At 39.7% G+C, this 23,633-nt stretch overlaps 3 protein-coding genes across 7 annotated transcripts in view; 2 read left to right on the plus strand and 1 right to left on the minus strand.

Moving 5' to 3' along the window:
* Positions 1-177: 177 nt before the first annotated feature.
* LOC146253627 (ras-related C3 botulinum toxin substrate 1) lies at positions 178-19,309 on the plus strand. Of its 2 annotated transcripts, none has more exons than XM_084677530.1 (6): positions 178-566; positions 15,890-15,961; positions 16,464-16,581; positions 16,758-16,820; positions 17,273-17,432; positions 17,669-19,309. In XM_084677530.1, exons 1-6 carry the CDS (start codon positions 532-534, stop codon positions 17,797-17,799), a joined length of 579 nt encoding a protein of 192 aa, XP_084533656.1. In that variant the 5' UTR covers positions 178-531; the 3' UTR covers positions 17,800-19,309. The 2 variants fall into 2 exon arrangements, with proteins under 2 accessions (XP_084533656.1, XP_084533657.1); XM_084677531.1 differs by having other exon boundaries at positions 225-566; positions 16,758-16,784.
* Positions 19,278-21,962, minus strand: LOC146253628 (winged helix repair factor 1). 3 transcript variants are annotated; one of them, XM_084677529.1, is made up of 7 exons: positions 21,851-21,962; positions 20,968-21,053; positions 20,739-20,884; positions 20,362-20,597; positions 20,034-20,131; positions 19,711-19,858; positions 19,278-19,558 (listed from the first exon to the last, which is right to left on the minus strand). In XM_084677529.1, the coding sequence occupies exons 3-7, from the start codon at positions 20,844-20,846 to the stop codon at positions 19,513-19,515; spliced, it is 636 nt and encodes a 211-aa protein (XP_084533655.1). In that variant the 5' UTR covers positions 20,847-20,884; positions 20,968-21,053; positions 21,851-21,962; the 3' UTR covers positions 19,278-19,512. The 3 variants fall into 3 exon arrangements, with proteins under 3 accessions (XP_084533655.1, XP_084533654.1, XP_084533653.1); XM_084677528.1 differs by lacking the exon at positions 21,851-21,962 and adding an exon at positions 21,188-21,319; XM_084677527.1 differs by lacking the exon at positions 21,851-21,962 and having other exon boundaries at positions 20,968-21,103.
* dxo (decapping exoribonuclease) overlaps positions 21,292-23,633 on the plus strand; it is a 30,438-nt gene continuing 28,096 nt past the window's right edge. The window contains exon 1 of one of the 2 annotated variants that reach the window (XM_084677524.1): positions 21,292-21,377. The gene's annotated coding sequence lies outside the window, so the exon portion shown is untranslated. Of the gene's footprint in view, positions 21,378-21,685; positions 21,812-23,633 lie in introns of those variants that run through there. The other variant, XM_084677525.1, reaches the window with a different exon arrangement.

Below are 23,633 nucleotides of genomic sequence, written 5' to 3' on the forward strand. Positions count from 1 at the left end.
ATGTGTGTGCCAAATTATATGGAAAATTCGGCCTTGTGCCTAGGCTAATGGTTAAACGGTTAAATGGTTTGTGCGTTTAACTACCTAGTTTAATCAAAACAGTGAATGTGAGGGAATATATGAGGGAAAGGGATATTCCATTTGCCCCGTAGGGTGAGTGCGTGGGCGTCTGTAGTTGAGCAGGAAGTTGTTTGCCTTTACCGCTATCCAGATTACACCGTTGTGATTTTTTCAGCAGGGGTGGTGGCTGCTGTTTTCTCTAAAACTTCCATTCCGAGAAAGCATGGGAATGTAGCAAAGTAACTTCAAAATAACTTAAATTAGACTAACGGAACACATTCGACAATAGTTGTAAAAGCTATACCAACAAGTCAGAGTCAGACACGTTATTCAAAGACTTTCTACTGAGTTTTGTAGCAACTAAGATTAAGTTCGGACAAAGACAGACTGAATAGCTAGCTACTACTGTAGCTAGCCAGTTAGCCACACCGCTAGTAAACGAAAGGGTCAGACAGACTCCTCTGCGACGCAATGCAGGCCATAAAGTGTGTCGTCGTCGGGGACGGGTAAGTTGATCAAAGTTCAGCTTTAGCTACTTACTCATTTTCACGGGTATGTAATTAAACAATTTAAAGTCCTTTTTCAACTTCACGCTAACTGATCATGATATTATGAGCTAGCAAGCAGGTGTGTGAGTAAATCATGAATGAGCATAGGCTCAAACTATTCCCTGGAATGCAAAACAATCACCGAATGTTATATTTGCGTACAGTTAAACTTTGTGTTACGTGCTTCTTAATTGTGAATAAATTACTCGTTATAATAATCGCACACTAGCAAGCGCTAAACTGCTAAATTATGGAATTGTTTGCCGTCGCTATTTTTAGGGTTGGATGCGGTTTAAATCCTTTAATTCCAGCGAATAGGCTGAGCCCGGTATTACAAGCCAACTGGTTTTCAAACCTACTGGTTTCCCAGCTGCACGTTCACCTATCAGTCTGCCTCTATCACCCGATTCGTCACAAATTCACAAACATATTAAAGCCAAATCACGATGCCAAATCAAGATGTTACCTGAAGGTGATTAATAAGTACATAACTGATTTGATTACATTCTATGAGCTAGAATAGCTTGCAGTGTAAAGCAATGGCTTTTGGTATATTACGTGTTTTACTCCAATGCCATCCAATTCCACTTCATGCCAGCCTGCAAATGTTTTATTTTGTCGTGAATGGTAATGTAGTGCGCACGTAGCCTATACTTGTATATTTACCGCAGCTAATATGACATCCGACTGGAACATCGCCAGTAATATGTTTGTGAATTTGTGACAAATCTGGTGATAGAGGCAGACTGATAGGTGAATGCACAGCTGGGAAACTAGTAGTTTGTAAACGAGTTGGCTTGTAACACCGGGTCAACTCATACCACCATATGGGCTGGGACACTGGCTGCGAAGCGCCTGGACACGCCGGCGAAGCGCCGCAATTGGCTACGATCGGCTACGACTGAGCAAAAGCTGTTCACACCAGACGCGCATTTTTCTGCGCCGGTCAACAAGCCTTTCAGCTACTCTGAGCTTTCCTTTACGCTGACATGGTACATAAACATGGCATTGGCTATATCCTAGCATTGATCCGAGAGGCGGTTAGAACCGTAACTGTACTGACAGTTGCTAGTGGTACATGCCAGCGCCTCCACTGGTGTGACAGTGGCTAGTGGTACACCAGTCTCTCTACTGGCACATGACAGTTCTGTTGATAGTGGTACGGAAGTGTCTCGTGGCAGTTGCATTGGGTGTCTTGCAGCTTTTGTTTACTAAAGTGATACTGTGTAGAGGCAGCTAAATCCCTCTGAGCGTCATGGACGTCCATATGGACGTCCTCGCTAGGAGGAGTTTGGCTGCCTGATTTTTGGATGGATGGACGGACGGCGATGCTGTTCAGAGTGCCGTCCCTGATGAGCAAGGACGTCTGTCGCTAGGGGGAGCATAGAGCATGGACGGCGATGCTGTTCAGAGTGCCGACCCCTGATTATCATGGACGGCGCTAGCACTTGAATTTTTAAGGACGGCCATGTTTAGCAGGCTGTTTAGCTAAACCAGAACTGTCGAAGGCTACCATAGCATGTAGTTAGCTACAGCAACTTTGGATGACTCAATCACTTTTGTCACATTATTTTGTGTGAATTGCATTTAAGTGTAGGCTATATATTTACGCCTTTATATTCAATTTTTTACATACAAAAGTAGGCCAGACAACAATAAAATATCATGACGATATAGATTTGAAAAACAACGATATGGTATTTAAAGGTGTGATTGACAGTTTTTTTTCTTAAGAATTTCACACTGTTCCTTAAGGTCTCCGAATTGGGCTGTCAACAAATATTCTAAATTCGAATATATATTCGAATAGTGCAGTGTTAATTTCGTGGACAAAAACTATGCCGAATTTTTTTTCCGTTAACGACCTTTTCCCCATGACTAAAACGAGACTAAGACATGACGAAAACGGATCTTTGAAAATAAAAACTATGACTAAATATATTATAACTTTCGTTGACGAGACAAGATAAAAATGCTGGTGGTTGACGAAGTCACAATACTTCCAATCATTTTATATTTAGATAGATTCCTCCTCGCTGTTTACTAAGCGCGCTCTCATCTCTACTGCTGTCAGTGGCCGATTCTCCTCAAGTCTCTCGGCCAAGTTTTGCACGAGTTAGAGGCGTGTTCGGGCGAGTGTTATCAACCCATGCAATTGGCAAGATATGTTGGGTGCTGCTATAACGTACACAGGCAGCACGGCTAATTTAGGTAGTTATCTGAAGAGGCTACATGGTATTTGTGTGGAGACGTCTGCCTCCCCCTTGGATTCAGCTATGGCTACAGTCAGTGGCTAGCTCCAGCAAGAATAGGAATTCTATATTCTCAGAGAAAGAAATCCCTGTTGTGTACGACAAAGTAAGACGAGAGATAGCTGAGTCATTGAGAAAAACCTTAAAGTAGGACATGAGTTCAGTTTAGTGTGTGGTGTTAAATGAGTGTTTACAGCAGCTTGTGACTGCCAGTAATATTTTAGCATTTTTTACATTCAGAGAACACATAGCCTACATCAGGAAAGAAGGACTAGTTTAAGGCAAGGTCCAGGCCTGATGTTATGTCTTTTGTCAGAGACTTTGTTTAATATGTGAAGTAAAACTTTTACTTGTTAATTGATGATTAATTGATGATTTGCTGTCTGACAAAGAAATACATCATTATGTAGGCTACCATATTAAATAGCATAGCATCATATTCTTTTGCATCGCATCTCATTGAATCACATCATGTCAAATCGCACTGCATCGCAATAGGTTTGAATCACATCGCATTCGTAGTTGCTTTTATGTATCTTTAATGTATCGGATCGTTGGCAGTACATCAAGTTGTGTATTGCATCGTCCTCAGTGATGGAGATGCACATCCCTGTTGAGAATGGAAGAAAAGGAGTCTAATATGCCTATTAAATGTGACTAAAACTAGACTAAAATGGAATTGGTTTTCGTCTACGAAAACTAGACTAAAACTAAGAAGGATTAAAATTACTAAATGTGACTAAAACTAATAAGGATTTGTCTAAAGACTAATACTAAGACTAAATCAAAAATAGCTGCCAAAATTAACACTGGAATAGTGGTTAAAAAACGAATGTTGAATGTGAAAATTAATAATCGAATGTAAAAAAAAAAAAAAAAAAACACAACCGCAGCGGCAGCCCTTGTGCTCTGCGGGTGGGCGCGCGCCTCAGCGTCACTGCTGACAGTTGACTTGCGTGGACGATGGCAGAAGGTGCAGAACCCAGCTTGACCGCAGCAGAGAAAGTGATTGTAACCCCAAAAAATCTAAAGGGTGATGTCTGGAAATATTTCGGATTTTGATCAGTTGATGGTAAACTTGTTGAGCCGACAGCTAAAGTAGTGTGTAAACTATGTAAGCTGGAGTTGGCTTACCATTCAACAACTAGCAAGTTGAGGCTACATCTCCATGTTTACCACAGCACAGCTCACTCGGAGCATTCAATTTTGGTTCTATACTGTAAAACTTAAATGTTAATAATATTTGTTTCAATCACTGAATGAAGCCTGCCATATTTGGGACAAGAATCGCGACCTTAAATTGCTTGCTCAAAACTCAGCATTTGTTTATTGTTGTCGTTCATTTTATACCGCTATGCGCAGAGAACGCGACAGAGCGGGAGAGAAAGAAAGAGTGCGTGTGTGCGAGCGAGAGGCCAAGGTCTGCGGTCTTGGCCATTAGTTCATTTACTTATTTTTGTGTAGGTAATTTGTCAAATATGTTTAAACTTAAATAAATTAGGCCTACCTACCTACAGTATACCAGTAGTTGTGTTTCGTTGTATTCATTTGTCCTGTTCTTGACGTACCTAATGCGCAACCAGAAATTTGACTATATTCAAATATATGTTTTTTTAAAGGGAATATTCGAACGTCATTTTTGAGCAATTTTGACAGCCCTATCTCCGAATAGGTTATGTAACATTGGTTGGGCCGAAAATGGCCCGGGTGCTGTTCTATGCCCCCTGGTAGATCCTCTGAAAGGTTCCCGGGAAAAAACACTAGCTTTTCTCCTTTTATGGTATGTTCATTAATATTTAGATGAGCTGCGCGCTGATTGGTTGGTTTTCAAAGAGTGAAGCTGCGGAGCAAAAACGCAACAAGGCCAAACAGCACTCAGTGAAACACCGAAGGTGAAGACTTGAAATAAAAACGTGCAAATAAATCTATTGTGTTTCCACAACACTGGTTTCAACAGATTGACTAGATATCATTTGAAATGATTATGTTAGTTGTTTCCACTTCTGTTGTCGATGCAAACTGGATCGCCTTAGGTGGGTAACAGCACTAGCCTACATCAGTACAGCTTAGCAAACAAACTATCGTGATTCAACTCAGCTTCAGCTGCAAGAGCTATCTTGCTGAAAAATAGATCAGAGGCCTGTTCCATAAAGCGAGTTTACCGAATAAGCCAGACTTATGTCAGTTAGTCTGACTCATTTGTAGTTCATTCGGTTCCATAAAGCTAGCTCAACGTAGTTCAAACTCGGTTACTATGGCAACTTAGGCTGCGAAACTAGTCTGGTCCGGGGCAGGCTAACTGTCAAGCTTAGCGTGACTTGGTGCTTAACCAGACCTTCCTGTAACACTGACCCAACTGGAAAACGATGATTTACCACAGATATTTTCATTTTCTTATTCTCTTCAGTTCAACATTGATAGAAAATCAACTTAAATAGCCTACATCGGCTACAACATTTAGCCTAATGCATTAAATGATGATGAACAATGATTTGATACACGCCACGTTAAACGTAGCCTATGGCTTGCCTAGTTTGTGATTTCAAATGTTTAGGCATCAGGCATAGGCCTATCTAAATTTAAATTATCTCAATATAATTAGCATAGCTGTATAGTTGTTAACAGTAGTATACAATTGCAAAACAAACCTAAATCCATAGGCAACATCTATATCCTCCATTTTCCCGACACAACCATGTTAAAAAGTTAGGCTACTGGGTAATGTCTGACGTTGTCATACTCATAATTCTAGTCAGAATATGAGTCTGAAAACTCTCCGTTGGGCTGTGACTACGGGGTGTGTTTCAACCGAACTCGTAAAACAAATGCCTCTTCGCTCAATTGGATAGACCTACAACCAATCAGAGCAACGTAATATGTTGTTCGTTGAAAACGAATTCAACCCAAGGGCTCTTTCGTGACATTGTTAATTACTTTACTGTTGATCATCTGTCCATCATCGTATAAAGCCCGCCCTGGCAATTTCATTGGTCTGTCCAGATCCTGGTTTTATGTAGTTGTTCCCAATACGAGACCCTCCAGACCCAACTTCCCGACCAAATTTTTTTGTGGGTGGGGAGAAGTTTGGCTGGCAGCCAGGCTCTAATGTATTTATTATTAGTAGGCTATTTATTTAAAACAATATCAAAAAGGTACATTTACATGTGTTCAGAGGGTGTCAACGAAGTAACTAAAGGTCTAAAAAAGGACCTCGACCTACGTAGCCTATCGTTCACGTCAATCATGGTGTGTCGTTTCATGTTGATGAAGCGGTGGATGAGGGAGCTGTCATAGTAAAAGGCTTAAAGAGAACGTTATTTCTGGAAGAAGTCACGTGGCCGTGTTCATTGCTTTCGCTGTGGTGGACTGTTTTACCCCTCGGGCTGCTTAAGAATAGGGTGCACGCGCAATTAGCTTGACTACTTAAATCTGACTTAAATTATTTGGACTGTGTGAGCTGAAATGGGCCTTTATGGAACCGCTTTAGCCCCGCTTGACTTGTTAAGCTAATTCAAGTCTGGTTTGGGACCGTAAGTCCAACTTATTTTAGCGGCCTTTATGGAACAGGCCCCTGGACAAACATGCATTTTTTACATGACAACACAGCATGTCTGCATGTCTATTTTACACACCAAACTGTAATTTTTCAACTATGACAAGGTAAATATTTGTGGGTGGGGAGAAGTTGGGCTGGCATATATATATATATATATATGCCAGCCCAACTTCCAACAAATATTTACCTTGTCATAGTTGAAAAATTGACAACCTATGACAAGGTAAATATTTGTGGGTGGGGAGAAGTTGGGCTCACTCTTTTTAATTTGGTTCAATAAGGTGCCAATCTCTAGAGCCTTCCAGGCAAAAAATACACCGTTAACTGTCCTGTATCCAGGGTTGCCCAACCAGTCAATCACTGCGTGTGCTTCCTTCTACTGTTTATGCCTGGCAAGTGTGAGAGCGCTGGAGTTGCGTAGAGGCCAAGAGGGGTTTTGCAGACAGAACAAATGAGGGAAGGTTGTCCCTTTAATGCAAATGTACGATAAGGATTGAAGGATATGAAGATGAAATCTGACACAGTTTCAGCATTAAAGTAATAAAATAATTGCTTGTCTGTAATTCTATATGGGCTGTGGAAATAATTCAAAAATATATCTCGCAACATATAAAAACAAAAATAACTGAACTAGTTCATTTTTTGGAGCTGTGAACTTAGTTCAAAATTTTGAATTATGAACTGAACTAGTTCATGTAGAAAGTGAACTTTCCCAACACTGGTTATAATGTTGTTGCTAAGGCCGGTGGCATGTTGATGACGTGCGGAGAGAGCGACAGAGTGGAGAGGTGTAGAGAAAGAAAATAAACGGAGATGGTTATGAGCTCCAAGAGTTACCAGTTCGATGAGTTTTTGTCTAATGCTACGAGATATTCAGCCCATTACACTTCGAATGCTACACTATCATAATTGAACAGCCATGACAATTGATGATGTTTTAATAACTGTACACCTTCTGGCTCAATGCTAACTTTACCGTGTAAGATAACATGTTGCCAGATCCATAGTCAAAAAGGACTTTTGCTGGTGCTACAAGACTAAATGCATATTTCAAAACTTGACTTGTCGCATAGCATGGTATTGCAACGTTTAGGTTTGTCTCTGCTCTAGTGGTTTGTGCGCAAAATTTGAGCGACTGACTGGCGGCTCCAAATCCACCCATAAAACACTTAAAAAATATATATAAAACTGACGGCTCAAAAGACCTAAAGGGCAATGTATATCAAAGGGTCATAACACAATGTTTAAATCTATAAACAAGTCTTTATTAACAATTCTCTAGATAATTAAAATATATGAAGCCTATATTTAGGCAAACCCTTAGCATAATATATTGTTTTTCAAGTCTATATTGTCATGAGATTTTATTGTTGATTGGTCTACTTTTGTATGTAAATAAATAAATAAATAAATAAAGCTTGTAAATATATAGCCTACACTTAAATGCAATTCATACAAAATAACGTGACAAAAGTTATTGAGTCATCCAAAGTTGCTGTTGCTAGCTACATGCCTGCTAAACATGGCCGTCCTTCTCAACCATTCAAGTGCTAGCGCCGTCCATGCTAATCAGGGACGGCACTCTGAACAGCATCGCCGTCCATGCTCTATGCTCCCCCTAGCGACGGACATCCCTGCTAATCAGTGACGGCACTCTGAACAGCATCGCCGTCGTCCAACCATGCAAAGATCAGCAGCCATTGCCGTCCGTCTATGGATTGACGTCCATGACGCTCTGAGGGATTTAGCCCATACTGGTTGTGTAACTGCCATTTTAGATTAGGAGAACAGGCTATAAACTTGTATGTTATAAATGTGTGGCGACCAGTGTAAACCCGTGTATGTCGCGGCCGCTCATTGTTGGCTGTAGCCATAAAAGATCGAAAATTGTTTTCTGTCAATTTTTGATCTTTTGTATAGTTAATGCCCTAAACTTCATTGTAATGTACAAAAAGTACATGATTACTCATGAAAAACTGTTAATTTCAATGTTTTTGGACATGTCAGCTAGCAACATTTTCAAGCCAAAAGAGCCCCCCCAAAAGTTACATTTAGCAGATGCTCTTATCCAGAGCGACTTAAGGCCGAATTATACTTCTCCTACTCCGTTACGGACAAACGCACGCACGGAGTCGGACGGATTGGTTGAATTTATACTACTCCGACGGCTCTGCGTGCTGAAAACAATTTACCACCAGAACAGTAGATGGCGCTGCACTGTGATGCTAGCTAGGTTTTCGAAAAGTTGGAGCAAATTTACAAATAAGCTGTTTAATCAATAAAATAAGCACATTTTCAGCAACTACACTGCCCATTTCTGGTCACATTTTAATTCAGATGCTGATTTACATGTACTGTTTAGCTGAAATATGACTTTAGCTGATTTTAGCTGATTTTCCTGACCGTCCGTCCATCATTTTACGGATACCTCTTGGCTGTGATTGGTCCGTATTAAAACCGCTTGCGTCAGGGGCGGGGTTGCCGTGACCAACAACAGAACAAAATCCTTTGACTGCCATTGTTGTAAGTTTTTACAATTCATATTTCAGCTAAACAGTACATGTAAATCATATAATCTTTTTTTTTTCTTTCATATTTGGAATCTAAATTTGTTAATTCCTAAAACACACTAGAGGACACTATTTATTTAAAAGGATATTTTCAAAAATGTATTCTGGGGGAACATGCCCCCAGACCCCCCTAGTTTTGCTGGGTCACAGGAAAAATAATAGGTTTTATCTAGGGGCTAAGCCCCCCCAAAAGTGGGAACCTAGATTCGCCCCTGCTTAAACTGACATTTACATTCACAACGTGATTACTAACAAAGGATTTTCTCCCTTATCACGTTTTGACACAGATCGAAATGATGTAACTTCAATTGTGATAAAGATATCTGAGTGATTTAAACAGATTTGTATCCAGGAGAGTTTGTAGTTTCTATCTTATCTATAATACCCAGAAAGTAAAATGTTCACGATGTGAAGAGTTTACGCAGGCCGCCACTGTTTGTAATAACCGAAGTCTGAAATCCTGTATTCCTAGGGTGTCATTTATTTACATGGTTCTTCATAGGGGTGGGCGATATGGCCAAAATCTTCTATCACAGTATGAGTAATTTTATATCACGGTTATGGTATATATCATGGTATAGTAATTGTTCTGTAAATTCAATTAAGAAATTGTAAAAAATAATCATATCATACTTCATCACACTCGATTATTTATTACAAATAAAAACAACTGCCTCACATGAGACAACACTTTAGTTAAAAACAAGACTCAAAAAAGTTAAAAGTACGAGCGTTCCGATTGGCTGATGCAAAGTCATAGCTGGTGACATACTCACAGCTCAATACGGATCCGTAAATCCCTCAGACGAAAATTTCAAAATGAGCGAAAACAATCAGTATGAGTTTTACTATCCATATCTAACTCGGTTTTGGCGTATCAACCTTGTTAAAGCTCCGTCCATATCTTAAAGCCTCAGTTTGATATTTCCCAGCATGACCTCACTCTCAGTAGCCGTCACTAGTCATCCTAGATCAAGAATGCTAGCAACGCCACCAGTGTAATTTTACAACAATAATTTTTCAACACTAGACATAAAATGTTAACAACAAATCAAATTGGTTACCTGCAGAACGGGACATCAAATATATAATTAATTAGCATCGGCATGAATGTGGTCCGCTTAGACAAAATATACTCCACATCGAAAATTCTGTCGGACCAACGCAAATGTGCTTCAAGGTCAAACGAAAATAGCAAATTAAAATAAAAGTTAAACTACAATTCTAAATATCGCAAGAATGCCATTTTTATGATGGCGTATATACAATACAACAACCAGACATTTAATTGACACGTGTAATACAAAAATATAGTATAAAAGTATACCGAGGTTAAAACGGTATAGCCAAATCTCTCACGGTAGACACATTTCTACCATTGCACGGTATATACCGTCATACCGCACAGCCCTAGTTCTTCATATGAAAATAATTAACTATTATTAACAACTATATTTACTCAGAGTATCGAAATGCAAATGTAGGCTACCTATTGACTTCAGTTATTACAATTAATGATATACACCACTAGGAGGCGCTGAAAACAACACAACGATGCGTGGCTCATGTGCACGCTTAAATTCAGTTACTCTTAGTAAAATAATTTGTTACTAATTATTACGTGTTTACACGTCTGCTTTACATTACAGTCACCATTACACTATATGCAACATAATGTCAGAGAATGTCTAATAGGGAGAACTGCCACTCGGGAAACTTCCGGGTTCTGAACTGGTAGCAGTTCCATGTGAGGGCAGTAACGAGCGAGTGCAGAATGAATAGAGTTCTATGGAGCTATACCCCTCAAAATCCACTTTTCTCAGGATATAATCTTTTGACTAGTAATTTGAATTCTGAATTTGAAAGGGGAAGCAAAAAAATAAGTTTAAGTCGCCTTTCTGTTCTAAAAAACCTTTGAAAATGTAATTGACGTCATACACAACGTATAACCAGAGCTACTGCTTTACGGCAAGCTGTTTTTTTCTCTCTCAAGGCATCGACAACACAGCTGACAGGTTAGGCTCTCCAGTTTTTCCCCTAGGATTTTTTTTTTTCAGTGGGGGCAGGTCTGTCCAACCCCCCCCCCCCCCCATTACAACAAATGTAATATTGCATATATTTTTGTCCTATTTTCCGTAAAGGCTACTTAAAGTAGTTCTAAATGGCAGAAATATGCTGCCAATTCATAATTGACGTAACCACTTATTGTTAATGATCAGTAGCCTAGCTAAGCATTCTTTAGCAAATAATAACAATATACCCACTATTAATTAAAACTACTTCAGCATAATAATGCACCTAAAATACAAACGTGAGCAAGGGCAGCAATCGCTATCGAATCAACAGACATGCAATTATGCTAGCAGGGGAAGAATACAAACAACGAAAATCACCAGTTAACTTAAATTTGCAATAACTGTAGACTAATACAATAACAGGCTTTAATGAACTGAAAACATAAGTTATACGACTTACAGTTCCCAAAGACGCACACACGCAATCTCAACTGCGCTGTGAAGCGCGTGTCCTTGCTATTCTCCGACATGCACTCTAAAGGCCGTTATATGGTACTCCGTACTTCACGATTACGGACACATGGGAAGGGCCTACACATAGATGGAACGCCCCGGAACGCCCTCTCCGTCGTCTCCGGGGCCCTCGGAGAGCTCTCCCGTGCACCGTTGAAATTCCTGTCGATCCGTCATGCCGTGCTGTACAGCGACGGATACCCCTTGGCCGTGATTGGTCCGCTGTTAGCTGCCATCGTTCACTGTGTGTGAGGAAAGCCGGGAGGAGTTACATAAACACTCGACTACGACGCTGACGACTTCGACAGAAAGGCGTTTTCTCTAAGGTCGTCTTCTTGAAAGACGTCTGTGATGAGAACTTCTTGGAGAGAAAGTTTATTGTGAGCTAGTTTATGCTCTACTCTAGCAAATTCGTAGAGACTTGCCATTGCACAACAACATACATATTACCCAGCAATCATCATTGCTGATCACAAAAATACCAAAGAAAATAAGAACGTATTCATTTCATGGAATCGTTTTTTAATAGTTTCTTGAGTGTATATAAGATAAGTATATCATTTTGTTATAGAGTACTACTATTTTCCCCTATTTTTTTGTCTGACTAGTGACAGCTGGTAGTAGGGTCACACGTGTGATGAGAGGTGGGAGATAAACAACGACGATTTCTAACTTACAAAGACGCAACAAAGCAACGTGTTTTCGACAAAAAAACGCTTCTCCACTTACTGTTCTGGCGGTGAATTGTTTTCAGCACCCCCAGCCTTCGGAGAACCATAAAGGCAACAGAAATGCTAATTAATCCGTCCTATCCGGCGGCCCGCCCGTCCGTAACGGAGTCTGAGTACCATACTGGCACCTTTACAATCACTGCCGATAGACGGCCTGTCTTATACAGCCCTATTTTTGATACCGTGGGGGCAGAAATTTAGCTGTGGTGGGCCGCCACAACAAAATCACCATAGGGGAAACACTGCTCTCCCTGTCAATACACATGCTAGAAAGAGTTTTGGCTTGCTTATGTTGCTAATGTTGCTAATGCTCTGACATTCTGATTCCGTTTCGGATGCCATCAAGCAGGAGCTCTGGTCGTATTAGTCCTTCACTAACCAATCCGCATTCATTAGCAGAATGCTAGCGTGTTATGGGCAACAATGACTCACCCTGTAAGAAATCAAAAGGACATAGGTACTCGTTCATTCAACTTTCGACCTATAATCCATGTTGAACAAGCGAAAACTACAATCAAATCGGAGATTTCTCTACGACAATCAGACGAAAAAGACACATTTAGCTGTTTAGCTCCATAGACTCCCATTCAACATACACTTGCTCGCAATCACCCCCAGTGGAACTGCAGCCAAATCCGGTACAGTGAGCTTAATAGGGAGTGGCAAGGCTCTCCTTAAAAAGGCTCTGATAATGTCTAAATCGACTACTTTGTATTGTGAGCTTGTAGTGAAACATCAAAAGTATGGTTTGGAGTCTGTAAGCACAAATGGTTTAACTTATATTTAATAAATACAAGTTTATAGCCTGTTCTCCTATTCTAGAATGGCAGTGGGGCAGTTACACAACAGTAAACAAAAGCTGCAAGACACCCAATGCAACTGCCACGAGACACTTGCGTACCACTATCAACAGAACAGTAACTGTCATGTGCCAGTAGAGGCACTGGCACGTACCACTAGCCACTGTCATGTGGCAGTGGAGGCACTGGCATGTAACTGTAGCCACTGCCACGTACCACTCGCTCCGCTGGCACGTACCACTCGCTACAGTACAGTACAGTTTTGGTTCTAACAGCTACTGATTGATCCTTATCTACATTGTTTTTGTCAAATTGGTGCTGGGGGTCATACAACTCCCTGTGCTTTTCAACTTTGAGAATTAATTTGATGTCGCCCAACCCCAACAATAGTTTGTCCGTTACAGCCAATCAAAATCGGCAACAAAGCAACCAAACAGGAAATTGGATCAAATCTCAGCAAATCTTTGAGATTTCAACACCAAACTTGGTATGATGACTCTGAACTCTTCTGAGGATGTCCACACAATTTGGTGTCATGTGATCACTGGGCGTGGCCGCAGGAAGCAAAAATGTGTTTTGGCCAATAACTATTGATTTGTTTGCCTTTATTAAGTGATTCTTTTGTCTCATGATATCTTGGGATATTCCGTGTGTGACTCATAATTTGTGATAATAGCCGAAGAGATGCGGCCGCCATTTTGAATTCATTGAAAAATGTTTTTTCTCTACTCCTACACATATTGTCCAATCTTCACCAAATTTGGCCGAGATTATCTTCAGACCAAGCCTCACAAAAGCTATCATATGGGTTGTTTTTTTTTCGAAACCGTTTGCCCGCTACAGGCAATCAAAATGTGCCGTTAAGCCAGCAAACAGGAAGTTGGGTCGTATTTCAGCAAATCTTCGATGGATTCACACCGAACTTGCTGCGTGTACTCGATACCCTCTTCTGAGGATGTCTAAAATGTTTTCTCGGTCATTAGACTGCTTGGCCACCTGATTGCTGCTTGCAGCTATATTTGGATTTGGTATCCCATTGGTAAGTCTGCAGCATGGATTTTTCTATACTGTTACAATTTGTGAAGAATATACATTTTTCAATGGTTCGCAATGTTTGGAGGAATCCGCCATCGCTGCTTGCAGCTATATTTTTCATTCATTTTTATCAGGGTAACCACATAGAACGGCCGTTTGTTACCAACATTGTGTAGTTAGGCTTTATATAGAGTGAATATTGTACGTAGGCCTCCAAAGTAATATTAAAAAAATAATTATAAAAGTGTACAACTTTACAAATGTTCACCGTAGTCTACAATTAATGTAGTAAAATCTTAGAAACATGCAGGGCATGACATTAGCACCCGCCAAATTCGTGTAGAATTTGGCTGTGGCGGGTAAAGAAGTCACTCTTACTAGCACAGGTGTAGGAAAAACTGGTGATGAAAGTGAAACCGAAAATAAAGAGACTAAAATACTTGTGTTGTTTATAAATACTTAACTGGCCCGCCAAAAATCTGTTTAGTTCATATATATTCAATACATCTTTAGTTTACACCCTGTTATATGCAATTAGCTAACTACTCTTTTTGTCTGTCTTAATCGGTTGCATATTTTCATACAGAAGGAGCTTTGATTTGGTGACATATACAATTTATGTAGTCTTGATTTGGGTTGTTTACAATGGTTATTTACATTTGAAAGGATAAATCTAATTCTTCAAGTAAATTGTAGCAAACCGTAGTCAACTTTAATAAATTAAAATGTGATTTCCCAAAAACAAAATTGTGGCTAGTGAAATTGCTGAGTGGCTTGTAACTTTGGCTGGTGAGCAAAAATGTAAAGCGCTGGAAACATGGTTTTGTATTCAAATATATAAACTAATGTGGTGTCTATCATCTTTCGCGGCGCTTCGCGGCCAGTGTGGTCAGTCCCATTTGATAACATGGGCGCCGAAAAAAAAAGGCGGTGCTTCCAGGTGCTTCGCAGAAGATCGCAGGCAGTGTGTCCCAGGCCTGAAGCGTTGCAGTTACTGCAACACACATACCAAATGTTTAATACAGGCTAGCAAAGTGAGTTATGAGTGACATTGTTTTCTTGTCCATGGTGTTTTGGTATACCATGCCAGAGCAAGTCTGCCATGGCCACTCTTTTGGATATCTATGTATTGCAGCGGTTAATAATAAATGTCCTCAACGAGCCATGTCATTCCACTATTCCAGGGCATTTAGGCGTGCCTTACAAGACGTCATTTGTCATCGTACTTTCCATCCAGAGTTTAACAACCTTGTAAATACAATCTCTATATCGTTTGATGCCAGGTTACCCGATTAAGCAGTTGGTAGCTTTTAATGATCACATGTCAGCAATGGTTTGTTTGTTTCTTGTCCACAAAACGTGATTGTTTACCATCGAGTTTTACACATCAAGAGATAAGGTTTTATTCTGTGGTCTGTTTTGCCCAATACTTTAACTGCTTTTTTTGAACAGCAGGGATGTGCTTAACCTCAATAACATTCCAGCTGTTTAAGCACTGACTCCACTTGTCAGTTTAAGGACACACACACACACACAGGTGGATGTGGGAGGAAAAAAAAGAAACACTGCATAAGTAGGAGGGGGGGATCAAACACATATATTTATATTGTTTGAATGCAGATGTTTTATCATGCTTTGGCTAGACCTTAATGCAGTATTTTCTTAACTTAAGAGATGTGTGCTGATCCAAATATGGTTCAGTTGTCTTTATACTTTACACACCATGTATAGGACTGCGATCAATTAGCTTCATAAGCCTATGTGTCTTGTTGACTCTGATATGATTTTCCTTTCTCCCCTCCTGTCCAGAGCGGTGGGTAAGACATGCCTGCTTATAAGCTACACCACCAACGCCTTTCCAGGAGAGTACATCCCCACAGTGTGAGTAGTCCTACCACCACGCTGCACCTCACCTCTCCCCACCCTTTCACATAAACAGTGTTTCCCCATGCAATTATGCAAGGCATGGGGGGAATGTTTCATATGTGTGAATAGAGAATTTAGGAACCTGGAATTAAGATACTGGTTTGACAGTATGTGTCTTGCTTAAGGTAATATTGGGGAGTAACCCAGATAGACTTTTAGCAGATCTTAAGACTGGAGTGTCTGTTGACATCCAGTATCAACTGGTTGAGAAACTGGTTTTGAGAAGCCTCTAGATCTGTTTCATGAAGGGAATGTGGTGGGTCATTCACAATATGAAAAAAACTAAACATTTGCAAGAGGTGAGTACTTATATAAACTTTTGTGAACATTCAATGCAAATGGAAGAAACTCTGCTATTTGCTTGTACATGTATTTGTGGAATTATCTGTACTCCTCAAATTCAATGGTTTATTAAAATGTTTCATGCTCACACTCATTTCCACTGACTCGCTTACAGGTTTGACAACTACTCTGCCAATGTGATGGTGGATGGTAAGCCGGTCAACCTGGGTCTCTGGGATACAGCAGGACAGGAAGATTATGACAGACTTCGTCCTTTGTCCTACCCACAGACTGTGAGATGACAATTTTAGCAAACTCTCTTTCTTGAAATGTGTATGTCATCAAAATTACTTTTAATGATTGGCAAAAAAAAAACACTGTTTCAGATGAGAACCCCCGATACCGTGTAATGATGAGAAGAAAGTTTTCTGGGCTTTGGTGTTGAGATGTACCCTCTTTGACTCAACAGGATGTCTTCCTGATCTGTTTTTCTCTGGTGAGCCCTGCCTCATTTGAGAACGTCCGTGCCAAGGTATAGGCAATTTTTCAGTTGCATGAAAACTCCTCTCCCTCCTTATTGTCGGTGTTTGGTGTTTTAAGACCCCAACGGCGCCTTCCAGGCAGCGAGGAGCCATTTGGCCCATAAGGTTGATGTTAGGGTTAGCTGCCTCTAAAGAGCCATTGGGGTCTTAAAACACCATCAAGCCTTATTGTCATGCCAGTCACAGACCTGTGCTTCAGTACCATATGATTTTGAATGATGTTACAGCTTTGCACTCTCTGTAGCAGTGCATAAATGGACCGTTAAAGTAAACATAGAAGAATGCCCTTTGAAGTGAATGACTCTTATTTAACAATGTAGATTATTACGTATTGCGCGTGTGTAGTGTATTGTACATTGGCAGTCAAGAGTCATAAACAAACTATGCGAGCGATTCGAGGGAGTGGCCTATTTGAGTGATTTGTCACATGGTTTTACTGCAGTGGTACCCAGAGGTTCGCCACCACTGTCCCAACACACCCATCATCCTGGTGGGCACCAAGCTGGACCTGAGGGATGACAAGGACACAATTGAGAAGCTCAAGGAGAAGAAGCTCACCCCCATCACCTACCCACAAGGCCTAGCTATGGCCAAGGAGATTGGTTAGTGTCACCGTAACAATTACTTAGTAATGTTTCAATGGTCATATGTGACGTTTTGAATCAACTGTATGAAGTGAAAATGTATAGATATAAAGAATTGGTTCTATGTAATTGGTACATTTGTGTAATCTCTGTCTTAAAAAGTATTACTCCTCCCAGTGGGATAGTGATAGTAATGTTTTGTGGACAGTAATGAAACCTTGGTTAAATCTGTACATTTCTCTCTGGTTCCTTAGGGGCAGTCAAGTATCTGGAGTGCTCAGCCCTGACCCAGCGAGGCCTGAAAACGGTGTTTGACGAGGCGATACGGGCCGTCCTCTGCCCCCCGCCCGTGAAGAAGAGGAGGAGGAAGTGCTCCCTGCTCTAAGACTCCCCTACAGAGGAAGTATCAGGACTGGCGGTCTAGCTCAGTGGGGTGGGTGAGGGTGAAGGGGGAGATACAGGAAACACAGACACAAAAACAATTTACTTCAAATTATTTCTTGGCTACATGCTCTAACACATAACGCTTTCTTTTGTTGGGTTTTCGAAAAGGGATGAATGTGACTCCCCAGTCCCTTCATTTAACACATAGTGGACAAACACATATACACTAATAAATTCCTGAGGCCTTCATGGATTTGAACTTTTGTGAACATGATCATGGAATGTTTTTAAGATTTGTGTTCTTCCACTGGCAGTTACTATTGTTTGTTTACAGTCTTTAGTTTTGGTTTGAGTGGAAAGCCTTGTTGCCAAAATGCATTCTGCATATATTAAAAGTTGAACAGTTTTACAATTACACAGCAGACAGCAGTGGCACTTGCTGTGTCTCCTTGAAGTTTACACCTCAAACGTACAGCAAAAGTTTGGCAAGATGCACAGTAGCCTGTGGTTAAAATGTCCTAGTATTCATTTACAGTTTGTAGGAGACCGTATGTAAAACACTTCATAAATGAGGAACCTGAAAGACCACAGCAACATGTTGAAGAGGCTGTCATATCATAATGTAAATGAGGCAGGGGGACGACAATGACATACATTTTGGGGCAATTCATGAATGGTTAAATCAAACATGTCTGCTTTGTACATTGTTTTCTGTTTGTGCCAACTGTGCTGTTAAGTCATCTAAAAAGCCTGTCGTGCAGTATTCCAAGGGAATATCCCCCCCAGCACATTTTAACTGTCAGTCCAAAACATGTCTCCCTTTATAGAACTTTCTCAGTTTAGCTTAAACTGAAATGTTTACGAAATGTAATGCCTGTAACTCTTTACAATGATATTTGATGTTAGGACTGTTTGGGTATGAAGAGACTAAACGAGGGCACCTTTAAATGGTGTTTGGGCATTTATTTGAATCATTTTCATAAGTATCTTTTATTTTTATTTTTTATGTACAATTTGCATTAGCATCTGTACTGCATAACAAACTTCAGGAAGGAAGGCACCTATATCACAAGTTCTAAATGGTTACGAAGCTACTCTCAAAAATGATATAATCTATAATCAACCTTGGTTATAACCATGTGAATTAGCTATTTGCTTCATTATTCTCAGAAGTTACATATCACTCACTGTGTTTTGAAACTAACACTTCGAATATTACTGTTCAATACCTCCTATAAATGATTAACACTAACTTAATCTCACTTAAAGTCTAGATATCTTTGTAATTAATGCTTTTAGCATGCAACAGATTAAAGACATGATATATTTTTGCATATTTACATATTTGAAATGTTAGACGAGGGTTAAGTAAATGAGGTTAACTGTTGTATTCAGGCATCGGGCTTCCACTTTAAGCCAACGTGATTTTTTGGTTTTATGGATAATGCCATTGTCATTTTTTTTGAGGAAGCCAATACATTTTAATAAAACTTTTTTATTGACTAAATCCATCACTTATCAAAAAGAAAGAAAACTGTCTTATTTCACAATTACATTTTATAAACCCATAATATTTTACAACAGGTAAATCAAACAAAAATATGGCAATAAATATAAACAAACCACAGCCTACTAGGAGTAAAATGTGCAATGCCCACTTCGTATCTGATGTTCAGTTGCGTTATTGGTGGCCATGATGCAAAAGCACAGATTTTCAGGCATCAATAAATCGTAAGAGCTTTCCTGAAGTTGTAGATATACTAAAAAGAAAAAGAAAACATTAGGAGTTTATCACACAAAAACCAACATTACATATACATTTAATCATATCCCAGGCAATAACTACAAGTACCCTTTTCGAATTCATAATATTTTATGTCTATAGAAATATTAATACAGTATCCTGTCTCACCATTCTACGAGCTCTGCACCAATGATGTCATGGATGTGGTATTTCATTTGGAATTTGACCTGTGAGTTTGTGCGTCGTTCCTCTAGGTCTGCCTTTAAGATTTCGTTATATTTAGATTTTTTGACCATTCCAAGTACAGATTTACGGCCTGGGGAGGGAGGGGGGATTGAGAGAGTAGGAAACAATGCTCAATTAGCAAAGAATTACTGAAAAAAAATGGGGGGGGGGGTCACAGTATAAGAAAGGGTATTTATTGTGGTGCTCTTTATGGACAATGGTAATCATATAGTCACGGGTTCATAACTAGTGTTTTCACCACCCACCCTGTATTAAGTATTTGGTAAATCTGCCGGAGTTTGGAATGGAGAGCCACCAGCTGCCTGCATCTCTCACAGTCAAAACCCCTGACTTCACTAGTTGCCTGCATGGTAAGAAAGATATGACATGTTAGAAGTGGAAGCACACAAATATAAGTCAGACATTCTCTGATGGAAACTTTGAAAAGTAACTTTTGATTAGTGTGTCCCATTGGTACACCTCTACTTTTAAATGTTTTAAAACACATTTAAGACAGACAAAAAAAGCCCAAGATAATATCCCTGTAATAACGAGTGTTCCAAGTAAAGGGTATATTTGTTATTGTTTTCATACGTTATCTCTGAATCTGTGAAAAGAAACTCCTTCAGCATCTTGTCTTTGTTGAAGCTAAGGTCTGAGCAGGTGGGCAACACTTTCTCTAGAAACTTTTCCACTGTCCCATGGGTCACTCTTCCCCCCTCGCCTGTCAAGACCTTGGCCTTGTAGTCTGTCGTGAACACCAGTCCAAATGCATCCGCGTCAAAGCCTAGCTGGAACATCAGAAGCTCCCCCTGTTCCCTCAATTCACTCTGTAAAGGAGAGGCAAAAAATTATGAGAAGAAAGTAGTTTTCTTGAGTTGTAATAAAACCTAAATTGATCCACAAATCAATTTAGGTTTTGTGACTTTAAACCAAACGTGAACTCCTAAGAGAAATCGTATTTTGCTTGCCAACTGTCGGTCCACCAAAGTCTTGTCATTGTGCATGCTGTAGAGTTGGTGTTTGAGGACAATTTGAGGCAGGCTGTCATTGAAGAGCTTCCGAGGGAAGAGAGTCATTAGGTACTGCAATGAGGCTCTGACGTCAAGAGGTCCATCTGGACAATACAAATAGACAAAATAGATTAGAACTGTCTTCTGGAGTGGAGAACAACTCTGATCAAGATGATCAAATACACACCATATTCATTTCTGACAGCTCCAAACGTCGCAGTCCCAATTCTTCGTTTCTTGACTTTGAAAGTGTCCAATATAAGTGCTCTTTTTCTATTCATAACGAATGATAGAAGTGGGTTGAGAACTATCACGTCAGTAACGCTTTGAAAGAACGTAATGCAAGATCAGCTAAATTAATAGCCTGTCTATAAACAATTACACATACATATCTGTTATGATAGTACCATTGCTCTGGAAGTTTAGGTAGCTAATTCTAGTGTTGAGAGCGTTTTTCAAAAACAAATCAAGGCCACCAACAGTTTCTCTTCTTCTGCCTTTAAGTTTGGAACGCTGCAACTGAGTGATACCACCGTATGGCCAGGATGAAGTATGACACACGGGAATTACTGCTAACTACGAGCTGAACTGTTCGAGGTAAGTAGTGAGTCCAGTCTTGTACATGTCACAATGTACAGACACATACAGGACGATATTTACTACCATCTAGTTCACAAGGAGCTCGTTTTCACTACGTTTTCAGTAGGAGCTCGAGGCACAAGTTAAGCAGCTAACACGCAATAGTACACAGCACAGTTCGAATCAGTTTAGCTAGCTAGCACTACGCCTAGAAAGATAAGATGAGCTATAGATGTAGCTAGTTATAACGTTGCTATCTAGCAACCTTGCCTGGTGTGGGGGCAAGTTCTTTAGTTTTCCAACAAACATTACTTTACAAATATTAGAAGCTAAGCTAAGTACAGTATTACATATACTGCATAGTGCCCGTGCTAAAATTGGTGTTTCCCGCATATGCAGGTAGCAACACTAGTGCTAAATAACTATTAAACTGGTCGGCTCCATGACGCCGGGTAAGTAGCTAGCTCCTGAGACTTAGGTTGCTTTCACACCTATTAGTCCGTTTGCTTGGTTCGAATCAGTGGATGACTTGCTACTTTGTTGCATTTTTCATTAGGTCCGGTTAGTGTTCACACGGTCCCGTTTTAAGCGAACCAACGTTTGAAAAAAAACTGACATAAAAAAAAAAAACAATGACACGCGTATGGAGGACCAAACCTGCCATATTTACAAATGAATGAATGAATAAATAAATGTCCACATCCATGCATTTAGACAGAAATAAACGAATATATATATTAATTAATGCACAATTGTCAATCAATAGTTACATATATATATATATTTTTATATTTATGTATTTATTTATTTTGTATTCATTTATGTATTGATTTATTGATTTATTTATTCATTCATTCATTCATTTATATATTCTTTTATTTATTCATTTATTTATTTATTCATTTATTTATTCATTCATTCATTCATTCATTGTTCCCAATATGATAATGAGAGGAGGCCAGTAGGCGTGGAAACTGATGTTCAGACATTGCAATCAATCCAGAGCCATAGATTCAATCTAGCTAACGCCTGGGACACACTGGCTGCGAAGCGCCCTGGAGCGCCACTATATACTACGAATGGCGCGATGCTGTTCACACTAGACGCGCATTTCTCCACGCCGGTCACCAAGCCTTTCTCTGAGATTTTCTTTTCTACATGTAAAGCTGACATGTACATAAACATGGCATAGGCTACAGGCTATTTAGGCAACTTGTTGCTCCAACAATAACCGTCGCAACGGCATCCCATTCCCAACATAACGTGGCAACGTTTGGCTTTTGTTGCCGTAGTCTTTGTAAAATATGTGCTATGGGGCATACAACTCCATTTAGGACTAAGCTACTTTTCATCTTCGATGATTAACTTTGTGTCGTCAATCTTCACAAATTTCTTTATTGGGGGCTATATGCCAGATTGTCTATCTCGCTCTTACACACAGGACAAATATGTTGGTTTGACAATCAACAATCAGGATTTTTTATTTTAAAATGTTTACGTTTTTATCGGGGTAAACACATGGTTGGCCGGTCAGCGTAGTGAAGTTGGGTGTTAAGTGATAGCCCACAACTAACGTAGTAAAATCTTTATAACATGTTTGTTAATCCAAATATCATAGATGGTGAATTAAATCTTTGTTTTCAACAAGGTCGGCCAGCCTGTCCATGTAGGCTATGTTGTCCATGACAGCAAGGATGGATGTAAGGCTACATAATCGAATACAAAGCGTGGAAAACGATTAGCCAATGGTGTGTCAAATACCGCCTACCTATTTTGATTGACACATCTCATTAACATATTGAGAAGAAGAAATACAGGAATGAATGAATGAATGAATGAATGAATAAATGAATGAATAAATGAATGAATAAATGAATGAACACATGAATGAATAAATGAATGAATACATGAATGAATAAATAAATGAATACACAAATAAATACATAAATACATGTAAATTATAAGGTAATATTGATTGACAATTGTGCATTAATTAGTACATGTATTTATTTATTTATGTCTAAATGCATGGATGTGGACATTTATTTATTCATTCATTCATTTTTAAATATGGCAGGTTTGGTCCTCCATACACGCGGTCATACAGGTTGTTAATCTATTGGACAGAAAATGTGTGAGGGAAAATCAATTCCTTGTCACGAACAACAATGGACAGCAGCGTATAGACAGAGCCTGTTTAAGGAGAGCCTTGCCACTCCCTATTAAGCCCCATTGTACCGAATTTGGTTGCAGTTCAACCAGAGTTCCACTGGG

Source organism: Hypomesus nipponensis, chromosome 17, assembly GCF_054491055.1.
Source record: "Hypomesus nipponensis isolate SF chromosome 17, ASM5449105v1, whole genome shotgun sequence".
Lineage (NCBI taxonomy): Eukaryota > Metazoa > Chordata > Actinopteri > Osmeriformes > Osmeridae > Hypomesus > Hypomesus nipponensis.